We start from the raw sequence: 22,490 nt of genomic DNA, 5'->3' as shown, positions 1-22,490 counted from the left end.
AGGATCGTGTGCGGGTGCTTGGGGGTAGCAGCAAACCCCACGGAGACTGAAGTCATGCAGACATTAATCTCTCAGGAGCAGTGCTCTGCGCCATATGTGAAATAAATGGAAAATGCAGATAACAGACAGTCTGAGGATAAATGAAACCTTTCACTTGCAGGGCTGTGCAGAGCTGTCTGGGAGGTGATGATGATCTTATAAGGTTCAGTGGGTGGCAGCAAACTTCACCAGGATTTTGGGATATTTATTTGTCTGCAAAGCCTCACCCATAACTGTTAATAGGTGCTGCAGAGAAAAGGGAGGTTTTGCTTCTCTGCAGCCCCTGGAATAGCCACTCCACAGCAATTATACTTAATATATGAGGATCTAGGTTGAAGGTACAAGGCCAGAGGGATGTGGAGGTAGGGCTGGTGGTTGGTTTGGTGATTACTCTCTCAAGGCACCTCTCCAGGGCATAGATGAAATCTGAGGAGGAACCAGGAATTGCAGGGTCCAGGTGATGGCCAGGCACTGTACCAGTTTGCTGTGCAGTGCTGAGTTCCACCAGTACGGTTTTACACCATCAGCCCTGTGGAACCAGGTCTGCTTGTTTGGTGGGTTGAATTTGGCCTCATGCAGAACAAAAAAAAAAAACCCAGATCCTACCACAGCACATACCCTGAAGTTACCAATCTAGCCAGTAACCAAAATTCCGCCTCTCCTTCAAAGCATTTCCCTTCAGAGGCTTTTCAGTGTTAAAGTGTTTGAGATCAGTCGTTTTCCTCTATGCAAGCTAAAAAGGGAGCTGCCTTCTCCACCTTTTGTCTACCAAATATATTTGTGGCTCCTTCATTTGGATAGCCCAGCATCAGACTGTCACGTTCTGCCTCCTAGGAGAGTTTTTTTTCTGTCAAACTCACTTTATCCTCAGCCAGTACAGACTCAGTGAAACCATTTTGGTTTGGTTGTCGTCAGGTGTCCAAGTCATTATTAGTGAGAAATCACCGCTGGCTTTGAACGCTTATTGTCTCATGGCCCATCTTTTTTAAGAAGATTTGCTATTAACTGAATGGGAAGTGTCATCGAAGTGATTTTTTGTTGTGACAGTGAAATAGGTCTTTGGGTGAGGCTGGCAGAAGAACTCAGCACTGGTCTGAACCTCTTTGTGATGGAATGCAAATTCCTTTACTCCGCTGGAACAGAATTGTGTCTGTGCTGAAGATACTTGCAGATTTCGCCCCTGCTTTCTTCACCGGCTTTGGGTCTTCCAGCCACCGTTTGGCTGTAAAAATATCCTTTCAGGTTTAGATTCCCAGTCAATAGATGAAGATAACACTGCTTGTTTACATTAGAGAACCATTGCGAATGCAATTAATAAAGCTGCAAAGCTGAAAAGTAGTGGAAGAGCTAAATATCATTACATAATGAGACCTCATTCATAGTAAATGATGTGAAAAATGATTTCTTGCAAAGAATAACAAATTGCCATGGCTTTTTAGCCTAATTGTAGATGCTTGATTCTAATTTGTTATTTGTCATTTCCATGTTAATGAAGAGGTTTAGATATAATTACCGCATTTATGGCAAACAACACATTATCATTTTCCAATACTTGCGAAGCACCAGCTTCTTTAGAAATAGAAGAGCTGAATAATTATCCTCATTGTGCAGCTCTGGGGAGGGGTCTACAAGTAATAGTGTCCAGCTCCCTCTGCAGAACAGGTCTTGTGTAAGATGCTTCTCAAAGGCGGCTGATCTCATTAACCTTCTTCTGTATTTGGGGAGCTGAGACTCAAAGACATGAAGTAGCTTCCCCAGGGCACTCAGCAGTGCTCCTGGTGCCCGGATCCCTTCTGGACAGCATCTTCTCTTCATCACTCTCACAACACAAAAGATGGCCAGAGACACCGTTTTAGTTGGCGCTCAGTTTCCCAGTTTGTGCTAGTTACCATAGTCAGGGAGATGATCCTCAAGCCCCACTCACTGGCATATCGCAGAGCTTTTGCTTGATCAAGGCTGGGTTTGAATCCCATTGGTGGTGATGGGAGAGTTTGGTGGGTTTCTAAGAGTGTCTTATCTAAGGCCTGGAAAGTCCTGGTATGATAGGATGCCCATGACTATGCGTTGGAACAAAGCAGTGTAATTGTGAGTTCCCCTACCCACTGTGATTGTAGATTTCCATTGCTGAAAGCGTGCTAGATTTCCATTGATAGATGTGACAGTTCTTGATCTTGTGTTTTAGCTACATCCCTTCTTGTTGTCCTGCCTCATCCAGGGGCAGCCCGACCTGGGCTTCTGTCTGTGGGGTGGCAAAAGGCAATTTTGCAAAGCTTTGATGCATAGCAGAAGGAGGGAGAGGTCCTAGCGCATTGACTTGAGACGCTGGTGAACGTGTCGCTTCTCTGTGGTGGGCAGCTGTACCATACCATCCTCTTCCACTGGCAAGCTCCATCTCAGAGCTACTTTGAGGTTTGGCCAATGTTATGAGAGGAGCGTGGTTGCTCTGATAATGGGAAGCCTTTGGCTTTCCAGTCTCAAGTGTCCGTGCTCCCTTTGTCCCTGAAGCAACATGGTTATTTAGTTTGACTACCTCATCTCCGTAGCTCTTCTTGCTGTCCTGGTGCTTGCACGCTGGGATGTGCTTACAGAGTGCAATGCTGCACCCTTTCAGCCTTTGATATAGCAGAATGAGCCAAGTGTCTTTTGCTTTTCCTTTTAAGATAGTTTCTGGTTTTGCATCCTACCACTGAGACGGTCTGAGCACCTCTGTTACAAACATCTCCTATATGTGGCTTTTCATTACCCATTAGGGAAGGTGGATGCGACTCAGAGGAAGATGTTGGGACACCAGCAACAGGGAGGTGCTTTACAAATATCTTAAGGGTCCGGTAAGTAGTGTGGCCAGAGGCACGTGCTAAGCTTTGGGGACAGACAGATGTTCCAGTCCTGAGTACGAGACTATGATCCTCTGTGTTAGGATATACCGTAAATTAGGGATTCACCTCCCTCCAACCCCCCAAAACAGGGCAAAATCTTTTTTTTTTCACTCCTCTCCATACTCTGAGGTCCTCCCTTTCATAGACCAGGCTCAGGGCCCCAGAGATGGCATGTAATGTGGTTGAAGGGGAGTGTTCCAGTGGGCACCGCTTTCAATTATCCCAACCCAGGCTTGTTCACTGCACAAGGCAGCCTGTGAAATACGGCAGGACCGACAAGGCGGGAGCGCTGCCAGAGCATTAACGCTACTCTGCAGAGAGACGTCAGCGCAGTGCCTGCCATCAGCAGCAATCCCTGCCTGTGACAGCTCCAGCAACCCTGATTTGGGGAGGCTGAGCGCGGAGGAGGGAGCTGGAGGAGAGCACTGAAGTGCACTTCTGCTGGCAGGCCATTGCTGAAATCCTCGAGCAGCTTCTGCAGCTAATGCTCAGAGCCACTTCAGCCTTTTCAGTCAAACACGAGATGTCCTGGGCTGCTAGTTTCAAGCCAGCAAAATTGAAAGCATTGCCACTCATCTCGCTGTGGTGAGGAAAACACTGCCCCATGGTAGTAATGCCATTACTGCGGCTCATGAATACAAAACAGGATAGAGGACTTTGCTCCTGCCTGCGTCCCAGCCCTGTCTGGTTGGTGGCTCTAAGTTAGTCACATCTCCATGGCATCCATGGGTTTCCCTGTCTGTCTTGCAGACTAGATACCCAAGGTAGGATTGAGCAAGGTGACGTGGGTATAGGATGGGTCAGTGGGAGTGATGCATGCAGCAGTTGGCACTGGCCAAATCTTAGGCAGAGTTGTTTGTTAACATGCAAGCTCCTGGAGGAAGAGAGCTGAGAATAGACTTCTGTACTATGAAAGGGTCCCTCGGAGCTCGGCACGAGCTTCAGTGAGACTTTGGGACAGCAATAGAGAAGAAAATGCTCTTTCTGTTGTGTTCCTATGGAGGTGTTCTCCTGTCATCCAGTTGTGAGTCTCCAGCTTCTTGTAATGAAATCATCAGGAGGGAATGGCCCACAGAGCTGAAGCACTGAAGCAGGAGGGATTTGGTTAACTTGAGCCTGGCTCAGCTGTTTCCTTAGGTATGAGATGGCAATAAATCCCTGCCGTTCAAATGATGTAGTGATTTCTGCTCAGCTTATATTAGTGTGAGTGAGCTTATATTGGTCTAAGCGTGCACTTACAGTGCCAGAATAATTGCAACTTGTCTCAGAAATTAGCTTAGAAAGACTGTGTTTAGGGCTTATCGGCTTTTCAGCATTTCTGAGACCAGATCGTTCCTTACATCCACATAGTGCTGGGTGGGAACATTTGTGAGTGCCTTGGTGGACTTGACCACTCAGGAGACCTGTCCTATGGCCAGCGCAGCCTGGAGGAGAACAGGAAGAAGTCTTCTCCCTCTTTACTCTTTGGCGGTGTGGTAGCACCTAGGAGCCAGCTGAGAGTGGGACCTCCCTGTACAAGTCCTTGGGGACAATCAGAGCAGCCTCTTCCCTCTCTGCACCATGTCCCTGTAGACCCCTGCGCTGTCACTGATGGCATTTTCTCCCTGTTGCACCGCGTTCTTCTTCCTTCCTGCATCATCCTCTCGGTACAGTTGTGAGTTTGCATTCACCAGCAAACCACAGCATGGTCAAGAGCTTTGACGGAGAAGGGCTGCCTGCTTCTCCTTGTGCTCACTCCACTGCTGGTCATGGCTCATGACGGCCTGAGAAACAGGCGGGAAGCACAGATTCCTAAACCTCTAGCAATGCAGCACATCAGTATTATGTTTTGAAGCATTCTATCAAAGGGCAACAATAAAAACATAGTGCAGAAGCAGCAAAGCTAGACATTGCCATGTCTGAAACACCACCCCACAGCATGCCATTACTTCACTGTTCTGGACTGTTGGGCTGGTAGGATCAGACAAAGAGCTTGCAAGCTTACTGCTGAGGAGCGGGAGGTGTACCTGCTGCTTGTTCAGAGCTTGTAGATCTCAGGGGAAAGTGGCTGGTGAATCAAATCAGGATTTGCTATCACTTCACCACAAGTCCCTTATATTTATCTCCAACCTTACGATGTGGATGACAAATGTGGTCCATCATAACTGACTGGGTGTCTTCAGCTAAGATTTGGATCAGGGTACTGGGAAAGAAAACTGCTTTAGCTGCAGTGGCTGAGCTATGCTGGACGTGTGTTGGGGCTGCTGAATATGTGCATGCCCAGAGGGACTCTCTGTCCAGCGGCTGTTTGAGGTCTGGTGGGGTGGACCAGCCAGCTGGCTGGATATGTGTCTCTCCAAGCACACCGTGGTATGCCCAGGGTGGTTCTTCAAGGGTGTGGTGTCTGCAACTCTCCTCTGGCCCAGAGACAGCATCTGAAGGGGAGGTGGTGATGTGACGATTCAAGTATTTTTGGCCCAAATGAGGCTGCTTAAGTTGGCTCTCATGAAAGCTCAGCCAGCCTTCGGCATCCTTCCACAATACTGTTCTGTGCCTTGGCCTGTTGGAGCAGTGATGTGATTTCTGTTATGTTGTGGTGGCACTTTATAAATGTATCTCACTGCTGCCAAGCATTGACTCTCTGAGCAAGTCAGGCCTCTGCTGTCCCAGGAGCTGCCTTTTCCCTTGCGCAATTTCCAGGTCTGGAGTTATAAATCAGAAGACGGAGGTTTCTGACCAGGGGAGGATGCCCAGCATCTGATCTGACACCACACCACTGGCATGGGATGAGCCCACATTCGTGTCTTGTGGTGACAAAAGACCAAAGAGCACAGTGTCCTGTGGAGACAGCGGTCCCCAGTCAGAAAAGAGCTACAAGGTGTCACAATGTCAGAAGAAAAAAGGGACTTCATCCCATTCCAGCCACTCTGCTCCTCTGGCATTCAGGCTGCTGCAGTATTGGGCAAACAATGCTGCACAAAGCCTTCACCCAGGAAATGACTGTTCAACTCTAGAATCTCCTCAAAATGTTCCTTAACCTGAGCCTCTTCCCCTGGGGAATCGTTTTAAGACAGCTGCCAGGCTCCGTGTGGGGTTTGCCAGCAGCGAGGAGCGGAGCACGTTTCCGCTGGAGGGGCTGATTTTTGCTGTGAACGGAACCATCACCCTGGTTCCTGTGGATGGATGATTGCCCGCGGTCACGTAGGCACCAAGCAGATGAGAATTAAATTTCTGATTTATATTTTATTTTGGTCAGTGCTGCAGTAACACTTTCTGATCCATCAGGTCCTGTTGCTTGGCTTCTAGTTTAGCCTGGTCTTACAGGACTTCATGAGATATACTCAGAGGACTTCCCACTTCATATGCTGTAAATTTAGGGTGGCAGTGTTCATTCAAACTGCCTTACAGCAAGAAGGCATCATTCATGCTGCCTTGGCACGATGCTGCGTGTCATTACCTCCCTGTCTGCCTCACTTCCAGGCATGAAGTATTTTTGTGCCATCGTTTTCCTGGAGCTCAGAGTCTCATCAGCAGCCTCCTGGTACCCGGCTCTCTTGCAATCTTCTCAGAGACCTGCCTTCAAAAGAGTGCCATAATTTCTGGAGTTTTTCTGGTTTTTAGGGGATAAAACCTGCCAGTGACAGAGGCCATTTGTAGACAGTGGGAATAAATCACTGGAAAGTGTAAGCACACTGAAAAACCACTGTACTACTAGTGAGATTGTAGAATTTCCATGTTCTCTCCCCACTGGTTTGCTTTGCCCTCTGCTCGTTCCCTTTCCCCTCTTTGTGATTTCCCTCGGGCCCATTCCCCCAGGTCTACTGTGAACATTACAGGTAGTTGGGAGAAGTTTTAGGAAAATCCATTCACTTTCTCCACCTGCCTAATAAAACTATTTCATTTTTCTTCTCTTCTTCCCCAGCCGGACAAGAATGCTTTGCTCCACAGATTTTCAGCCTTCGCAGCTGTGAATTTTACCATAAGTGGAGATGGGTATTGACAATTTTGGGGCTTAATATATAGTACGTCTGAGTCTCCAGTCAGGTTCATGTTGACCTTAGTGGACAGCGGGTAAGGCCTTACATGAATTAAATGGACCAGCATCTTTTCACGGACCCTTCATTAGCACCAAGTATGAAGTCCAGGCAGGCACAGGTGTATAAGCAGCAGTTGGGTATCACCTCCTCCCTTGAGCTGGGCTTCTTCTGGCACCACCCACAATTTTCCCGCTGTTATTGAAGGTGTCAGTGGACACCACAGGCGTATAATGTGACAGGGCACATCCTCTGGTGGAAATGGTGCAACTCTGCTGAAGTTAGTGGAGTTTTCACCACACAGGGAAAGGCTGAGTTTGGTCTGTTGTCCCGGGTTTCATGTTCCTTCCTGGAGCTGGAGTAAGATCAGGTTTGATTTCTGTCACTATACGTGCTCCAAACAGCTCTCTGAGCAGCTGAATTCTATCCTCTTTGGTCCTATATTTATTTGACAATTTGCTTCTCCTTGCAAAAAATTAGAAAGCTTCCATTAAAAACTTTTCTGCGTGTTCTATCTTCAAGAACAGGTAGTACAGTCTGAGTGGATGCTAATGAGGGTAGGGAAAGGAGAATATATTTGTTTTTCCTTAGCATCCTAGATACTTTGATACTTAAAATAATGGCCTCCTAAAGAGCATTTGTTTCTGAATAAGACCATTTTACTGTGATTTAATAGTTGTACCATATTAGCTTCTGGAACATCACATCCAGATGGAGGTGTTACAGTAGGGGCTATTAAATTATGTAGGAAGAGGCTCTGACACAAGCAACTCACAACAGAAACAGAAAAGACCTACTAAATATTATATATTATTCCCTTAATATTCCCGTGGTAAGGAAGGGAAATGGAATAACAGAGATTAATTTACTTGCCTGTGGTTACACAAGAAGTCAATTGCAAGGCTATTGAACCATTATTAGGAACCTTAAGTCCCCAGTTGCTGTTTCATCACAAGAGCATTGAGTCATAGTGGGAATCGATGTTCGGTTCCTGATGCAAGATGAATGTGGGATCAGATTTTTTTCTGTTAGCAAATACAAGCAAGTGCATTTTCCTTTTGCAACTAATACATGACAGTGCTCGTGTTCCTAAGTATTTGCATGAAAATGTGTCTCTGAGATAATCAGATTTTATTTCTAGCATCTAATCGATGCTTAGGGCTTTGTGGTTTAATTACTAGAATAATTGTTTGCTGAAAACACAGTTCAGTATCTATTTTTTCCTTTAAAGGTCAACTCCATGATTTTCATTTCCAACCATTTAGTACTTTATTGATCTTTATGTCATTTCATGAAAAGTACTCCATCTTGCCATCCGAAATAAAGGCCAAAACTTGAAATAAAAAGAATACATTCTTTTTTCTTCAATACAAAAATGGAAAATACCTTGTTTCAGCCTTACTTGCTGCAGGCGAATCATTCATACAGTGTCTCCAGGAAAAATGATTCTGAAAATTACATTTGCTCTTAATGGAAGGAAAAAAGCAAACCAAGACTCTTTTCTGAACCTGATTAATATCAGACATAAACTGAAGTACAGAAGGAAATTTTGCAGTTTAGCTACTGATCCTTTAAAGTAGATAAGGATGCGGGCTCTGTCAGGAGAACGGGAAAGTCTATGTGACTTGCATTTAGAGAGGGCTGAATGAGAGGGTTGAGTAGCCGCATGGAGAAATGCCCTCTCCTCTCTATAGAGGGGCGAATCACGTGGCTTCAGCTGGAGGGTTGGAAGGTATTTAGTCAGATAACAGCGACCGTTGTTTTGCTACCGTCCTGCAGCAGAAATGAGATGCTGTTAGAGTGGAGGGATGCGTGGGGCATTCTCCATCTGCAGCCTCTCCGGCTTTTTCACTCCCCCCATCACAGCAACTTGACATTTAGTTTTAATATGCAAAAATGTATCTGTCTTGCCGAGATTACAGGAAAGGCTGCTGGCTTATGGAGCAGAAAATAGGCTTGCTGAAAAATGGGCATTAAAAGGTAGCGTGGGACCGATTTCTATCTCATGTTCTTTTTCTACAAATATATGGGGTCAAATCCTACAGTCGTAACTCAGGCAAAAGCCACTGGTGATTTCAGGGGTACTTGGTGCCAGAAAGAGCTAAAAGGTTGGCTTGATGTAAGCACAAAGATCCTCGAACTGTTCCTGCAGCTTGGCTCTCGGTGTCGGTGGCGTCAGATGGCACAGCTTCCCAACCGCCGCAGAGCGGCTCCGCGCCGTGATTTATTGCGCTTTGTTTTCTCTCATCCCCAGGATGACTTGGGCAGATTGCAAACACGACCCAGAGCCCATTGACAGTAGGAAGAATTGATGTGCTAGGGCTGCGTCCTCAGCTGCTGTGAATCAGGAAATGGCCAGCTAAGGGTCTCGGCGTACCTTAGAGCTTTTTAAAAAAATCTATCATTAAGGTTGAGATGCGCTTACAATGGAGGGGTAATGCTTCCCCCATAAGGCTTTGCCTTGTAAGTCTGCATACGTGTGTAGCTTGCCTGGCAATAACAGCCATACTAATCGTTAAATTTATTGGATTTATGTTCTGGTGTATTCTAGTTCTTGATAACTTTACCAGATTTTAGCTGCTTGGACCGAAATTTTTCCATGGTGCTTGCCCCAGGTGTTTTAAGAAAAATTTAGTTCACCTGCTCCAGTGTATGAAGAGAGGGGAAAAATAAACCATCAGTAATTTTTTTACCGGAAATCTCTGAGAAAAAAGTAATGGGCAATTAGAAGTGGTATCCTGCTGAACATGCGAAATGGGGTGTTTCTTTACTCATGAGTCTTGACTTTGCAGCTTTAATAACCTTTTTAAGATGGCTTTTGTGTGCCATTTGTTCACGTACCACTATCCAAATACTACTACATAAAAGCAGCAATTGAAGAGCCACGTATCCTATGAAAGAAAGCCTTCATGGGCTTTTTCAGTGCTTTTTTCAGGGCACTAACATATCTCTTCCAGAGTTTGTACTGATTTCTGCACTCTGAATTATTGGAAAATTTTGCTGTAGAGAAGTTTTACTCTGCCACCCAGCTGAAGTCCTTCTGTGGCTCCACGCTGGGCTGGGCTGGACTTGTGCAAGTGCCCTCATTGCTGGCTGCAAGGACCAGGTGAGTGGTATTAACCCGGACTCCCATAACCCAGAGAATGGATTATAAAGCTCCAAAGAGCAACAAGATGAACCCAAAACCGCTGTGAAAGCCCTACCCCTTCTCATGCACGCTGCTTCCCTTGGAGAGGAGCTGAAGAAGAAATGCAGCATGAAGATCTTCTCAGTCTTGGAAGCCCTTGAGACCCAAATCAGGGTTTGCTGTCTGTTGTGTCTCAGCCAAGGGAACCCAGGGGTTGGAGTTCTGAATGGAGAGTTTCACCATTGCCTGTGAGACCACACTGTATTTGCTTTTAGCCTCAGGGTAGAACTTGCAGTTGCGGCACATTTATGTTGTAGAGTGGCTGTTGCATTTTATGTCTTTTTAGAGGAGTTTTTAAGGTATTTTTCTCTCCTTGGTTCTGTCAGACTGATGGTATGGAGGGAGGGACAGAAGACAGTATCACAGTCAGAGCAGGAATCAGGCAGCTTCTGTGTGCAATAAATCACAATATATATCAATAGCAGTATTGTGTGTGCTGCGTTCCAGGTCCTCCGGCTTTGTGCTTTTTCCTTCACGCTCGCCCATCTTGTGCTTTGTACTTCTTCAGAATGAGACTTTTTGTTTGAAAACATCCAGGCAATTTGATGCAGGAGCCTCCCCTCTAAATGAACCATCAGAGTTGCTCATATGTCTGTATCCAGCAGAAGAGAAGGGCTTCTTCAGAGGAAAATTCAGACCTGGAGTGGCGTGGATGACGGTGTGCAGGTGATGGTCTCTCCCTCAGTGACTCTGGGAGTTGAGGGTAGATAGACTTTTAGTTTGGGCATCTCAGATAAGTGCCTGAAGTTTGATGGGATATACCTCAAGCCTTGCAAACAGTTTTTCACTTTCAAGTGATAACATGCATTTTACAGAGGAGGAGGGCTAGCTACTAGTGGCAGAGACAGTTGGCAGCTGAGGCATCCCAATTCAATTTTTAGGAATGCTTTATATTCCCAGTATGGACACTGTGACCATGTCATGAATGAAACCCGATGAATATGAACATTTTCAGCACACAAGAAAACCCATTAGCTAAAGCAAGGTGGATTCTCGCTGCTGGTGAGTCTGTGTGTCTCTCTAGGAGCTGTGCCAGGGCAGAGCAGTGGAGAACCTGGTCCAGCATGTGCTCTGGTGGAGGCGTTGCCATTTCCATAAGCAGTGGAAACGGCCAGAGTGTGCGCAGCTTTTGGACACGGTGCGAGCCAGTAAATGCTTGATCATACAACAAATTGTGTCAGCCAATTCACAGCAACGTCCTGCTGATGCCTTTTTACTCTCAGGATACTGAGAGGTTTTCTACCTTGGCTTTGTTTTAACATCTTGCAGCCATCCGGGATCACTTAAGGAGAAACAAATAGTTTGTCTATGCCAACAAATGTTTTGAAGGCACCGCAGAATAACTGAGTTTACAGAGAAATGCGAAGGCAGAAGGGCAGTGCCTTTGCCAGACTCGGCAAGAGGCTATTCGGTGCGGGCAGATCGAAGTGGAAAACAGCTTAAAAAGTCCAAGGGAAAAGCAGAAACCTGACCTAATGCCATGGGGAAGGCAGTGTCAAGAAGATTGATAAGGTATGGGGTGGAGTTAGGAAGCCCATTTTAGCTTCTGCTGTCTGGGTGAGCATGCCAAGCTGTCCTCCACATCTCCCTTTCTCTCTGAAGAGGTTTGGGTAGGTCGTGGCAGGCAATAGTGTCCAGCCAGGCCGGTGTTGTAGCTGGGTGGACAGTTGTAGTTGGTACAGTTAATAAACTGGACAGTTGCATGGCTGTTAAAGTTCACTTTGTTAATTCAAAAATCACCTGACCAAAATTTCCTTCTGAAAACTAAATGGAAATTGTCAGTTTGACGTTGGTTTGATTATCCAGCCGTTCAAGTCTTCTAGAGTTGGGCATGGAGGGGAAACACATCAATCAAAATTCCTATCAAGTAGGTACAGTTTTTCTACTGGAATTAAAAACATGCTGCCTTCCAGCCAAATGCCATTTTCTGTATTGTTTATTTGTGCCAGTAAGTAAATTGGCAATTGCCTTTTTTAAGGAAAAGGCGCCGATGCAGGAGTGTGCGATTAACTTGTCAGAGCCGAGCAGATGAAGTACAGAGCATTTCTGCAAAATCATTCTCACTAGTCTCATTTAAAAGAAAGTCTCACCTGCAAGAGAAAGGGATTAAATCTGTAATGTAATAGGGCAGATTGCGTGGCGCGTATCGCCTGATTTAAAGTTATCCATCTTTATTTTTACATTTTAAACAGCTCTCCTTTGCTGAAACAAGGAATACAGCTCAGAAACTGTGTGTGTAAGTGGGGGAAAAGGAGAACTAACTGTAGCAAATGGCTTACTCTAATGTGTGTTACGGAAATTGAACAGGTGCTTTAGAGGACAGTAACGTCCCGTTTTCTCACTGTCACAATTTGGGGCTGGGCCGGCCACTAACACATGACAGATGCTCTTTGTCAACCCCTCTCCCCTCCCAAAAGGGAAAAGGAGAGAGAACAAGGGAGAGAGACTTTATGGTTTGGAAAAGAAAACTAAAACAGCTTTAATGGAACAATAACAGTAAAAGAAAAGATAATAATAAGAACAAGGAAATAATGAAATAGATACAATATGTACAAATATATACAAATAGATCCAAAGCCAGTACTGAACCCATCTCCCCCCACCCTGATGACGATATGTCACCACCACACTGCAGAGCTGGCACTGGGGCAGTCCCAGGCTGGACTGGGCAGCAGATGGAACCAGATGCAGGAGCTGGACTCAGGCACTGGATTCAGGGATGCACGGATGGGGATCGACGACAGAAGAACAGACAGAGTCCTCCTCAGACGTCGGCCATCGAAGAAGAGAGAGAGGCCCTCGTGATCTCTCAGCTTTACACTGAATATGACGTCCATGGGATGGAACACTCTGTGGGTCAGGTTTGGGTCACCTGTCCGGTTCGCTCCTCCCTGCAGGTGCGACCTTTTTCGTGCTTGTGACCCTTTTCACTCCCAGCACCCCAACACGCAGTACAAGATTCAGCAGTGACCTTGGTCGCTACAAGAACAAGGATCAGCAAGGGCCTCTCTGCATCCCATTCCTTGGTACCGACTATGAACATCAGGGGTTATCACTGCTGGGAGCAATCACTGTCTGGAAAAACATGCTGCTGTTTCAGAAAGTGCCGTTAGTTAGAGGAGACTTAACTGAAAAGTTAAAGCACTAAAACAGAATTAGTTCTGGTTTAGCCCAAACCAGGACACTTACTGCAGAGGCTTACACAGGTAGCTGCTCTGGCAGCAGGGTCTCTAGCAAAGTCTAAACATCAAGGACAAATTTTACTCCTCCTGACTGCCACCAGTTGTTGGCCCCAAATAGAAGCAACGCCAAACCCCAGCTGTTCCATGTTGGGGAACGGGAAGAGCAGGGTAGCGGGCAGGCATGGAAGAGGTGAATGAATTTTTTCCAAGGGAAAAAGGCGATGGCAAAGCTGTGCTGAGCTGCATCAGCTGCAAGGTGCAGTTATGTTTCACTGTACCATGACCTACACAAAGCCTCCTCACGACGTATTTACAATTTCCACACTCTTTCAAATATGCCAAGCCAGCATTTTCTTGCCTGAGGACCACTGTAGCCGTGGGTGGGATGAAGACCTTGTCCTGGCTGGAGGCAGGCAGAGCAAATCCAACATCCACAGCAGGCAGTGCCAGTGCTCAAAAAGAGCTGTACTCTTTGCTCCTTGGCTCCATCCACCTTTGCCTCCTGCATCTTGTCCAATGCACAGGTTGCTTGTGGTAGGGACTGTCATCTGCTGCAGTGGGGGCCTTATCCTGAAACAGCTTCTCTGGTTCCTGAGACAGGGATATCTCTGATTTCAGACACACCTGAAAACAACTAACAGTAGCTGTTAGATCAAAATCTTTTCATGCCCTGAGCATATTGGGGTGACTGATGTTTTCTGATTGCTCAGAATGAAGCTTGGTGCAGCTCTCTGAGCCTATTGCATTTAAGGAATTGCAGATGTAATGGTTGGGTCAGGTCACCTGAGCTGCAGGTTAGTTCTTAACCATAAAGACCATCCTTCAGTCCTTTTCCCTACCCTTCAGAGAGTGTTTAGGAGCTTTAGTGCCATATTTTCACCACTGGTCTGATGGTTGTGGTGGAGAATTATTAAAAAAAGAAGGTGCTGGATGTACTTTCATCAGTATCAAGATGAAGTTCTGGAATGAAGATGTAAATGCTGGATTTGAAAATACAGTGAGATGCACAGGGCAGAGGCATAATGTGCTGGTTTTGCCATGGAAAAACAGAATTGCTTTAGATGGTTATTAAAAAAGGGAATGCGATTAAACCAAGCCGATAAGATGAAGCTAAAGTGACAAGATAAAGGAGCAGGGCATCCAAGAGGGGAAGGGGGAGATGGAACTGATGGCAGAAGGGCATGAATTATTGATTGAAATCTCCACCAGAACATAAAGTCTTTGCATCTTCTTATCTGGGAAGGGAGAGAATGAATAAGAAGTGAACAGAATTATTAAGCAGCTTTATCATTGCATTGGAGTGGATAATTAGGCAATTAGGATTACTAAAAGTTGGCAAAGCATGAAGCCCAGAGGACTTATGCTTCTGATTTCAGAGGGGGGTGGTGAGGGAAGTGGGGAAAAGCCTTTGGCAAGAGATTTGATGGTGCGTTATGGTGAGGCTCAAAGGCAGAGCCTGGCTCTGGCACCCAGAACCCTGCAGCTTGCAGAATGAAAGGGGGTTCAAGAGACCTGACTAATAAAAAAGAACTTATTTGAAGATGGACAGTCCTCGGAACAGCAACAAGAAGTGAGGTCATGAGTGAAGGCCACTGATAAGGGTTCAGGGAAGGAGAGCACAAGGAGTTGACTCGATGATCCTTATGGGTCCCTTCCAACTTGAAATATTCCTTACTCTATAATTCTAATAACAGTGTGTACAGACACACTTTTTTTCCGTGGTGGGGCTGCCCAGTAGCCATGGGATTTACTGTGTAGCAAATGTTTTGTGTGCATTTGCCCTCGGTTAACATCCCCTCTCCTTTCAGGTGAGTTGTTGGTAGCGAGACTTTGCCGGGCTGTAAGCCGAGGGTGCTGCGAGATCCCTGAGCAGAGCGCCAAGAGGTCAGCCTCTCCCCTAGGAGGAAAGTGTCAGACTGTGGTTTAGACTTGCGGTGAACAGGGTCTGTCGTGCTACCTTAATTTCATTTTCTTTGGTCAGAAATGACAAATACTGGACTTTCCCCTGACATAAATCATGCAAATGCTTCATTGTCAGAGGGTCTTTCCAGCTAAATTTGGAGGCAGCTTCCAAACCTCTACCACTTCGATTCTCCATTGTAGATTGTATCTGCTCACCCCCTTTCTAAAGAGGATCTCTGCAAAACCCAAAAAGAGCAGCTTGGGTAAGCTGGCTGAATCTGTTCTTGTGGGGGGTGCAAAGCTGTAGGAGACAGTGGAAGGGAGAGGGATGGGAACACAAGAGCCATCTCCCGTGAGGGTTAGTTTGGATTTATAGCACTGAAGAGTTCATTGGTGAAAGGAGCTGTCGGGCCACCCAGTGCCATATACCGTGGACCCTCAGGTGTCACCTATTGCCCCTCTCCTGAGCCTTCAGTCTGCATTGGGCAAACCCCAAACTTTCAGAAAGGTTTTGCTCATGGGGCTTTTTGACTGTCCCTTTGGACCAGGTTCCTCCAAGGAAGGGCCAGGAAGGCACCACAGGCTGCTGCTTACCTCTGCAAATTAGCCTAACTTCTTTGGTTGGCACCGTGACTTCTTAATAGCTGGGTGCACGTTTTGAAGTGGAAAGCTGGGCAAAAGTGACTAAAAATAGCACAGTGCATCTGTAACTGTCCGAATTCATCCTGGGCTGCTCTGACGCCAATGCCAGACAAGCGTGCTCCTGACCTGCTTAATCTTAAGCTATGTCTTATTTAAAATTAATTTGCAGAGATGCAGACATTGTATAAATCCCTGAGGAAATGTCAGATTATGTATGTAATTTTCAGAAGTGCTCCACACTCGTCTAACTTAGCTCCCCATGAAACCATGGGATCAAAATTAAGCTGGGGCAGAGAGTTTGGACTAGTCACTATCCTTAAAACGCTGTGGAAGACGAGCCAACACCTCAGACACTTGTTACTGATTTCACACCCAGAGACTGTTGTCATTTGTTCAGGACATTCAGTGATCAGGGAAGGAGAAAAAAGGGGATGATGAAAAATACATGGACTAGAGTGTTTGTTACTAATTAGTTGCGTAGCTTCATTGGCAGGTCACCTAGTGTTCTTGGTGAGTGTTGCATTTTTATGAGAAGGTGCCATCCACAATGTTCCTCTTCCAAGACCAAGTTCAGAATATTAATTATGGATAATGATGCATAATTAGAGTATGAAGTCCAGAATTAATTGCTGGTAGCCATTTAGCATAGATATCAATTCTAACTTGAAAAAGTGCTTTATCTCCTACCCACAGCCCGCAGTGTCCACATATGGGTAAATAATTGGAGCAGTATGGGCTCGGTTTTAATGACACAGTGGCTTGTCATTTCCTCAAAGGTAATGAGTGCATTAGTGACATTAAAAGTGTTTGTAATTCATGGTAATCCGGTGCTTCTTGACTTGCCCCAGCCTGACCAGCTGTAGAGACAGGGGGTCTGGGCCTGTGGCCGTGGCTGCTCCACACTCTCCATTCCTCTGCCTAGGAGAGCTGGACCCACTGCTGCCGCACACCGGTGCAGTCCTGCCAGGACTTTGAAGGGCCAGCGTAGTTATTGACCTCCTGCTGCCTTAACCTTCCAAATTTGGGACCGTTATTTCCCTCTAGCACAGGTCAGAGGCTGTCACCCAGCCAGCCAGCTTGTGGCCGCGTTAGAGCATCTCTCGGAGAGGCACCCAGACTGGGAGAAATCGCTTGGTATGGTTTTTCATGTGGCTTGGGTTGATTCACAAAGGCATCTGACATGTGCTCTACATGGCTGAAAACAAGGCTGGGTTTAATCATAAGCAATTGTGTAAATAGCAAATAAGGATTTGTACTAGAGAGTCCGTGGGTCCCAACGGATGTGCTGCTGTTGTTTTGTGGAGCAGAGGGGAACAAAGCCAGAATTTGTGTTTGTTGAAAATAGGTAGTAGGATAGGCCCCAGCCTCTGAAGAGTCAGAAGTGCTCTGGAGTTAAAGGCAGTTAACTCTGGCTTTAGAGCCACCGTTGCTCAGCTGCAAGAAAGTGGTTCGACTCTTGACGAGATCACCGATCCCGTATAATTATTGTGAAAGACGCGTAAAAATAGGCTTTGTGCTCAGCTTGAGTTAGGGCCAACTGAGCGTCACAGTAGCTTTGACCGGCTGTGTGCATGCATCGTGTGTACACCTGTAGCTGTCCGGGTGTGCACGGAGGACACCAGTCCAAAGCTTCAAAATGTGGTCTGCGATTTTGAAGCTGTTTTACTGTGTGACTGTGAGTCACTGTCACTGCTCCTCCTGGCGGCGTGGAGTAAAACATCATAGCATCGTTAAACATGAGGGTCATGAGAAGGCTCTTTGGTAAGAAGTTTGGGATGAATTCCTTTGGTTTGCAATATTTGTGGTTTTAAGCAGAATTTTCCCGGTGTTTGGCCTCTCCCATGCCTGCCAGCAAGGCAGCAGCCTAGGGGCTCTCCTTGAAAGTCTAAGTGACATTTACCCCCAGTGTTTGTTGTGGTGTTACGTCTAGAAACCCAGCTGAGAAACCTAGCCCAGGAAGCCATGTGTTTCCTTCCTCTCTGGTATTCCACTGGGAGTGACATTCAAGGCATGCAGGCTTGGACTTAGACAATGATGATGACAGCACCTTCATAAATTGAGTTTACTATGGCTTAGTCCATGCAGATCAGGACTAACAGTGGGAAGAGTTGATAAAAGTAGATGTCTTGTCCTCTTCTAGTGCTGTGGGTGTCTGTCTCCTGGATAACTTTTTTTTCTTAGCTACCTGTCAGGAGATAAGTGAGTTTTCGTGCATGTTCCTGTGCCTGTTTCACACTTTTTTCACCTCTAGGTAATTTGGCATCCTTCTCTTGCAAAGTATTATGTTACTAATAGTTAAAAAGGGAGTATTCAAATCACTTTGAACTTGTTAAAATGATGCAGTTTAATTCAGTGATGCTGATGTCTTATTACTCCCTAGCTTCTGCGCTTCTCTGTATTGTAACGGAGACTTAAAGATGCCATTTACTGATGGCCCTACTGCTGCACCCTCCCTGCTCAGTAAGGCTCTCATTTCAGAAGGATGGTTGCCCTGAGTGGCACATGTGCACGTGCAGACTCTAATACTGCTAATGCAAGCTTTAAAGGGAGCTCCTGTAAGAAAGCAGGCCTGGAAATAAGAGTCTCCCTCCACAAACAGCATGTTACATTTGGGATTTAGTGCATCCTGGGAGAAATATCCCTTAGAAGGACATTGGTGCACCCAAGAATCCCTCTGTGCCTGTAGCATTGTCCTCCTGGAGAAATGGGGATCCTTGACTAGGGCTTAAAACACAGTTGCTGAACCCTGCGACAAAACACATTTAACTGTTTGTTTGCCTCTTACCTATGAGCAGTAATTCGTTAGAATATTAGCGGATCTCTCGGAGGCTGAGCCTTTTGTATTTGGTGCAGAGCAGACAAATCCAGTCGCCTGTGGAGTTAATGAGTCGTGCACCCGCTGCTAAGCACTTGCAGTTCTTTGAGATTAGCTGAATATTTCACCCCAAAGTACGTGCCATTAACGACTTTTCATTCTTGGTATCATGTTTCACGGGACTTACATGAACATTAGAAAATGAAGGTGTCTGTGATGGCAGTAGAAATTTACTTGGTTTAGTAATTTAGCACTTCCAGTGCTATCCCGGTCCTCTGGTGACTTCCCAGAGCAGGCAGGTGGCTGCTTCCAGAGAAGCAGAGGAACGAGAGACAGGGAATAATACTCTTCTAGGCATTGTTACAGGCAATGCCAAATAGAGGGAAGAATATCTATGTGGAGGAGGTCAGTGGAGCGGGATAGCTGTGCTGTAAGGTTTTCTCCTTGTCAGACATCCTAGTGGGTATGAGAAGTGCTGGTTAAAAACCCACAACCTGAAATACTGTTTTTCATCTTCCTTTTTTAATCACTCCGAAGATGTGAATTGCACAGGCAGAAGTGAGCTTCTTGCCTGCCAACTCGCTTGAAGAGTTTCTCGTGTTGATTTGCTGCGTTTGCTCTCTTTCATGAATGAGAAGAGAGGAAATCTAATGAAAAGTGTTATCAGCTTGTCAAGTTAATTAGTGTCTATTTTAATACTATCGTTATGATTCAATGCTAATTAATATAGCATAAGTAGCATGATTACAGCTTTTTTGTCTTATTTTTCAGTGAGAAGCTGGATGGAGAAGCTGAAAGATAAGGTAGGAAGCTCAACATTTCAATTACTTTAAAAGCAAAAACATTTTTACTTGCAAGAATAAACTCTTGTCAATGCGGTTCTTTATCTCTACAAAGACAATTGAGAAAGGGCTTAAAATTTTATCTGGGAGGCAAATGAACCAGATGCTGCTCTTGTATATAGTGGTGTAAACAGTACATCCCTGATGAATAGTAACTAAGAGCAGAAGGAGGGACAGGGCTATTGGATAGACTGCTCTGCACTAGAAAATGACTTTCTTTTCAAACTACCTGAGCTGCTCGCTTTATTGCCCTCTAACTTACCTCCACCCCTTTCCTCTAAGTCCTAAGCTTGGTTCTGGATCCAAATCAAGAGGATCTGATGATCCTCTCTGGTGAGAGGCTGCATGCCACACCACCACCTCTGGACGAGACCTTTCCTGCCTCCACGTGCAAGAAGAGCTGCAAATTCCTGGAAGGAAAGAGCAAACGCAGGAAGCCTGAAAAGATAACAGACCCTGATCTTTTGTCCCTGGCATTACAGGGTGGTGGTCCATGTTGTGCCAGCCACAGGCAGTGATGACTTTTTAGGCTCTGGTGCCCTAGAGCAAATACTAACACTTTGAAATGGTTGTGAAGCCTTCCAGAAGTTGTGTTGATGATTGCAAAGCCACGAAACTAGAAATGAGGTGACAGTGCTGTGTTAAGACAAGGACATTTTGTGACTCAACAGGGCTTGGGAATTGTTGAACAGGATCAGAGTCAATAGAGAAAAATCCACCTAGTGACTCAGTAGGAAACTCCAGCCCCTGAAAATACATCTCTGAGCTTAAGCAGATTGTCACCCAGTGAGCCCAGCCTTCCTGCATGATCTCCACCAAATTTCAGCAGCACCTTACCATCAAGTCTTAACAGAGAGACGAGGTCTGGGTATCTGTTTTCCAGGACTGGGGAGCGGAAGGGTTTAAGGTGGGTTCCTGCCCAGCCCTTGTTGAGTTGCTTTTCTGCCTGCAATAGGAAGGAGGCATGTCTAGTACGATCTATGCTCATAGCAGAGCACCTTGGCCTGGGATTCAGCCAGAGCGAATGCTGAAAGGACAGAGAATGGTTTTCCCGACGCAGGTAAAACGCAGACACCAAGAGTGGCTGAGTGCCTGGAGTGAATGGAGCATGCACGGGTCACCTGCTCATGCCAGACCTACCCCAGCCAGCACAGCACAAGCTCGGGGGCGTCAGGCGTCTCCCCACTGACGCCGTAGCTTTCACTTCTTTCCTCTCAGCACCTTGTTGGCTACCTCTGTCCTTCCCCATTGCAGAAGGGGGGGTGCATGTTCCAGTCTCCAGCAGAGTTCCTCTGTAGAGTCTGAACCTCTTGCAGGTAGATGTTGGACTGCATGGCAGTGCCCAGCACAAGCGTTGGTGTAACTGGCGGTCTGCTGGCGTCCACTTAAAAGAGAGACTCAGCCCTGAGCCATCTCCCTCCTTTGGGCACCAGCAGATGTGTGGAGGCTGATCTTTCCCCTTGCTCACGTTTTCCCTTAGAAAAGCCCAACAAAAACCACTCCTGCAGCCACAAACAAATGCTGGTGTAACAAATCATTTGTGAATAAACCTGCTCACCCCGTTTCCCTCTCCTCCTTGTTGAGTTTATCAGCACCAGGCATACGTCCCCCTCTCATTTGCTGTTGGCAGAGCCCTGTTCTCTTTATTTTACAATCCCTCCATCCAGAAGCAGATCCTGACACGTGATGGCCCCGTCCCTGAGAGATGTGTCCTCCTGTGTCCATCAGGGCTGCCCTGCTGGGAGAGGGAAGGTATGGGGTGCATAGGGCCAGGAGCATGGGTCAGTGACAGATTTATGTCCAGTCTCCTGCAAACACTGTGCCGAAAAGTGCACATGAGGTTCCGCTGAAGTCCTCTGTTGCTGTTATCTCAAAGTCTAGTGGAGCCGGGAAGGTCATGGTCATGGATTGGGTGTATTGAAGGCATCCCTAGGATCTGTAAAGAAGCTGCATCTTCCCCATGAGCACAGGGTAAGAAAGTGGCTTTAGAGCTGCCGGTGAAATGGGGTTTGCTATCAAGCAAGTGCAGAAGCCCTCCTGAGTTGGGCTGCGTGACACAGAAGGGCTGGGAGAACAGGTCCTGGATCTGCTTCACATTGTGGGCTTTTCGGGTAGAAATTGTCAGTCCAGTTGTTGAGGGAATCCTGTAAAAGGGCATGGGCTGGCCAGGCGTGACAAAGGCTCACAGACGGGCTTGGGAGTTCACCGCATTAAACCCAGTGATTTCTGATACGGAAACTCAGCTGGGCAGCAGCTAAAAAGCCATTTCCAGTCTCCCCTCGCTGCCCGCGCCAGCAGCAAACTTCCAGAAATAGAAAAACCCACGCTGCACTAATTAGGTCACCCAATTAAGGCACCTTAATTGCCTCACAGAGATACAGTCGTTTAGCTTTTAGCAGTTCCTTTTTTGGGAACTGGGGTGCAGGCATGCAGCCCCCCTCCAAGCGTGTCTGCTGAGCCTGGCTGGGTTTTCTGGGAGGGCGTTCAGGGAACCTGCACAATGCAGCTGATGATCCCTCAAGCCTTGGGATCCGGGCACAAAGGTGTTACTATTTAAAGCACCGAGCAGGATCTGGAGGGGCTTGAGAGAGCAAAACACCCCTTGTTATCATCGTATCTGCCCTAGATGAAAGCAGTTATTTTCATTCTCCAAGCAAGGGTACAAAGCCAGGGCAGTGAGCACTGAATAGCTTTTTTTCCCTCCCTCACTCAGTGGATTATGGAAGAAAAGCAATTACGGTGTAAGCGTGTGCTGTTAAGCTGTGTTGCAGTTTGGGAATGCAAATGAAGATAAGTGGTTGTAAGCAATGGACTGAGGCTTGCTAAGAGCTGTCTGATAGTCCTCTGAATTGTGCATGTGTCCCTTGGCAAGTGTAAAATCTATTTTGGGGGTGTAGATGGTGAAGGATAAAGCTGTATGCTAGGGTAGAGGACTCTTGCTGCAGTGTGAACAAAGGCAGCATTAATGAGGGAGGGAGCCAGGCTGTTCCTG

The 22,490-nt window shown here is 46.4% G+C and overlaps 1 protein-coding gene across 5 annotated transcripts in view; it reads left to right on the top strand.

The window, feature by feature from the left end:
• Nucleotides 1-22,490, top strand: part of LOC104352325 (solute carrier family 35 member F4) — a 228,439-nt gene that overhangs the window by 38,368 nt on the left and 167,581 nt on the right. For 2 of the 5 annotated variants that reach the window (XM_086462668.1, XM_009955922.2), the window contains exon 5: nt 19,428-19,459. The exons of 1 other annotated variant lie outside the window; for it this stretch is intronic. In XM_086462668.1, the coding sequence (XP_086318794.1) occupies nt 19,428-19,459 (32 nt within the window). Of the gene's footprint in view, nt 1-11,746; nt 11,762-19,406; nt 19,460-22,490 lie in introns of all 5 variants that reach the window. 2 more of the 5 variants (XM_086462665.1, XM_086462666.1) reach the window with 2 other exon arrangements.

The sequence above is a fragment of the Leptosomus discolor genome, chromosome 3 (genome assembly GCF_034619465.1).
Source record: "Leptosomus discolor isolate bLepDis1 chromosome 3, bLepDis1.hap2, whole genome shotgun sequence".
Classification (NCBI taxonomy): Eukaryota; Metazoa; Chordata; class Aves; order Leptosomiformes; family Leptosomidae; genus Leptosomus; species Leptosomus discolor.
This window is presented reverse-complemented; position numbering and strand designations above follow the sequence as displayed.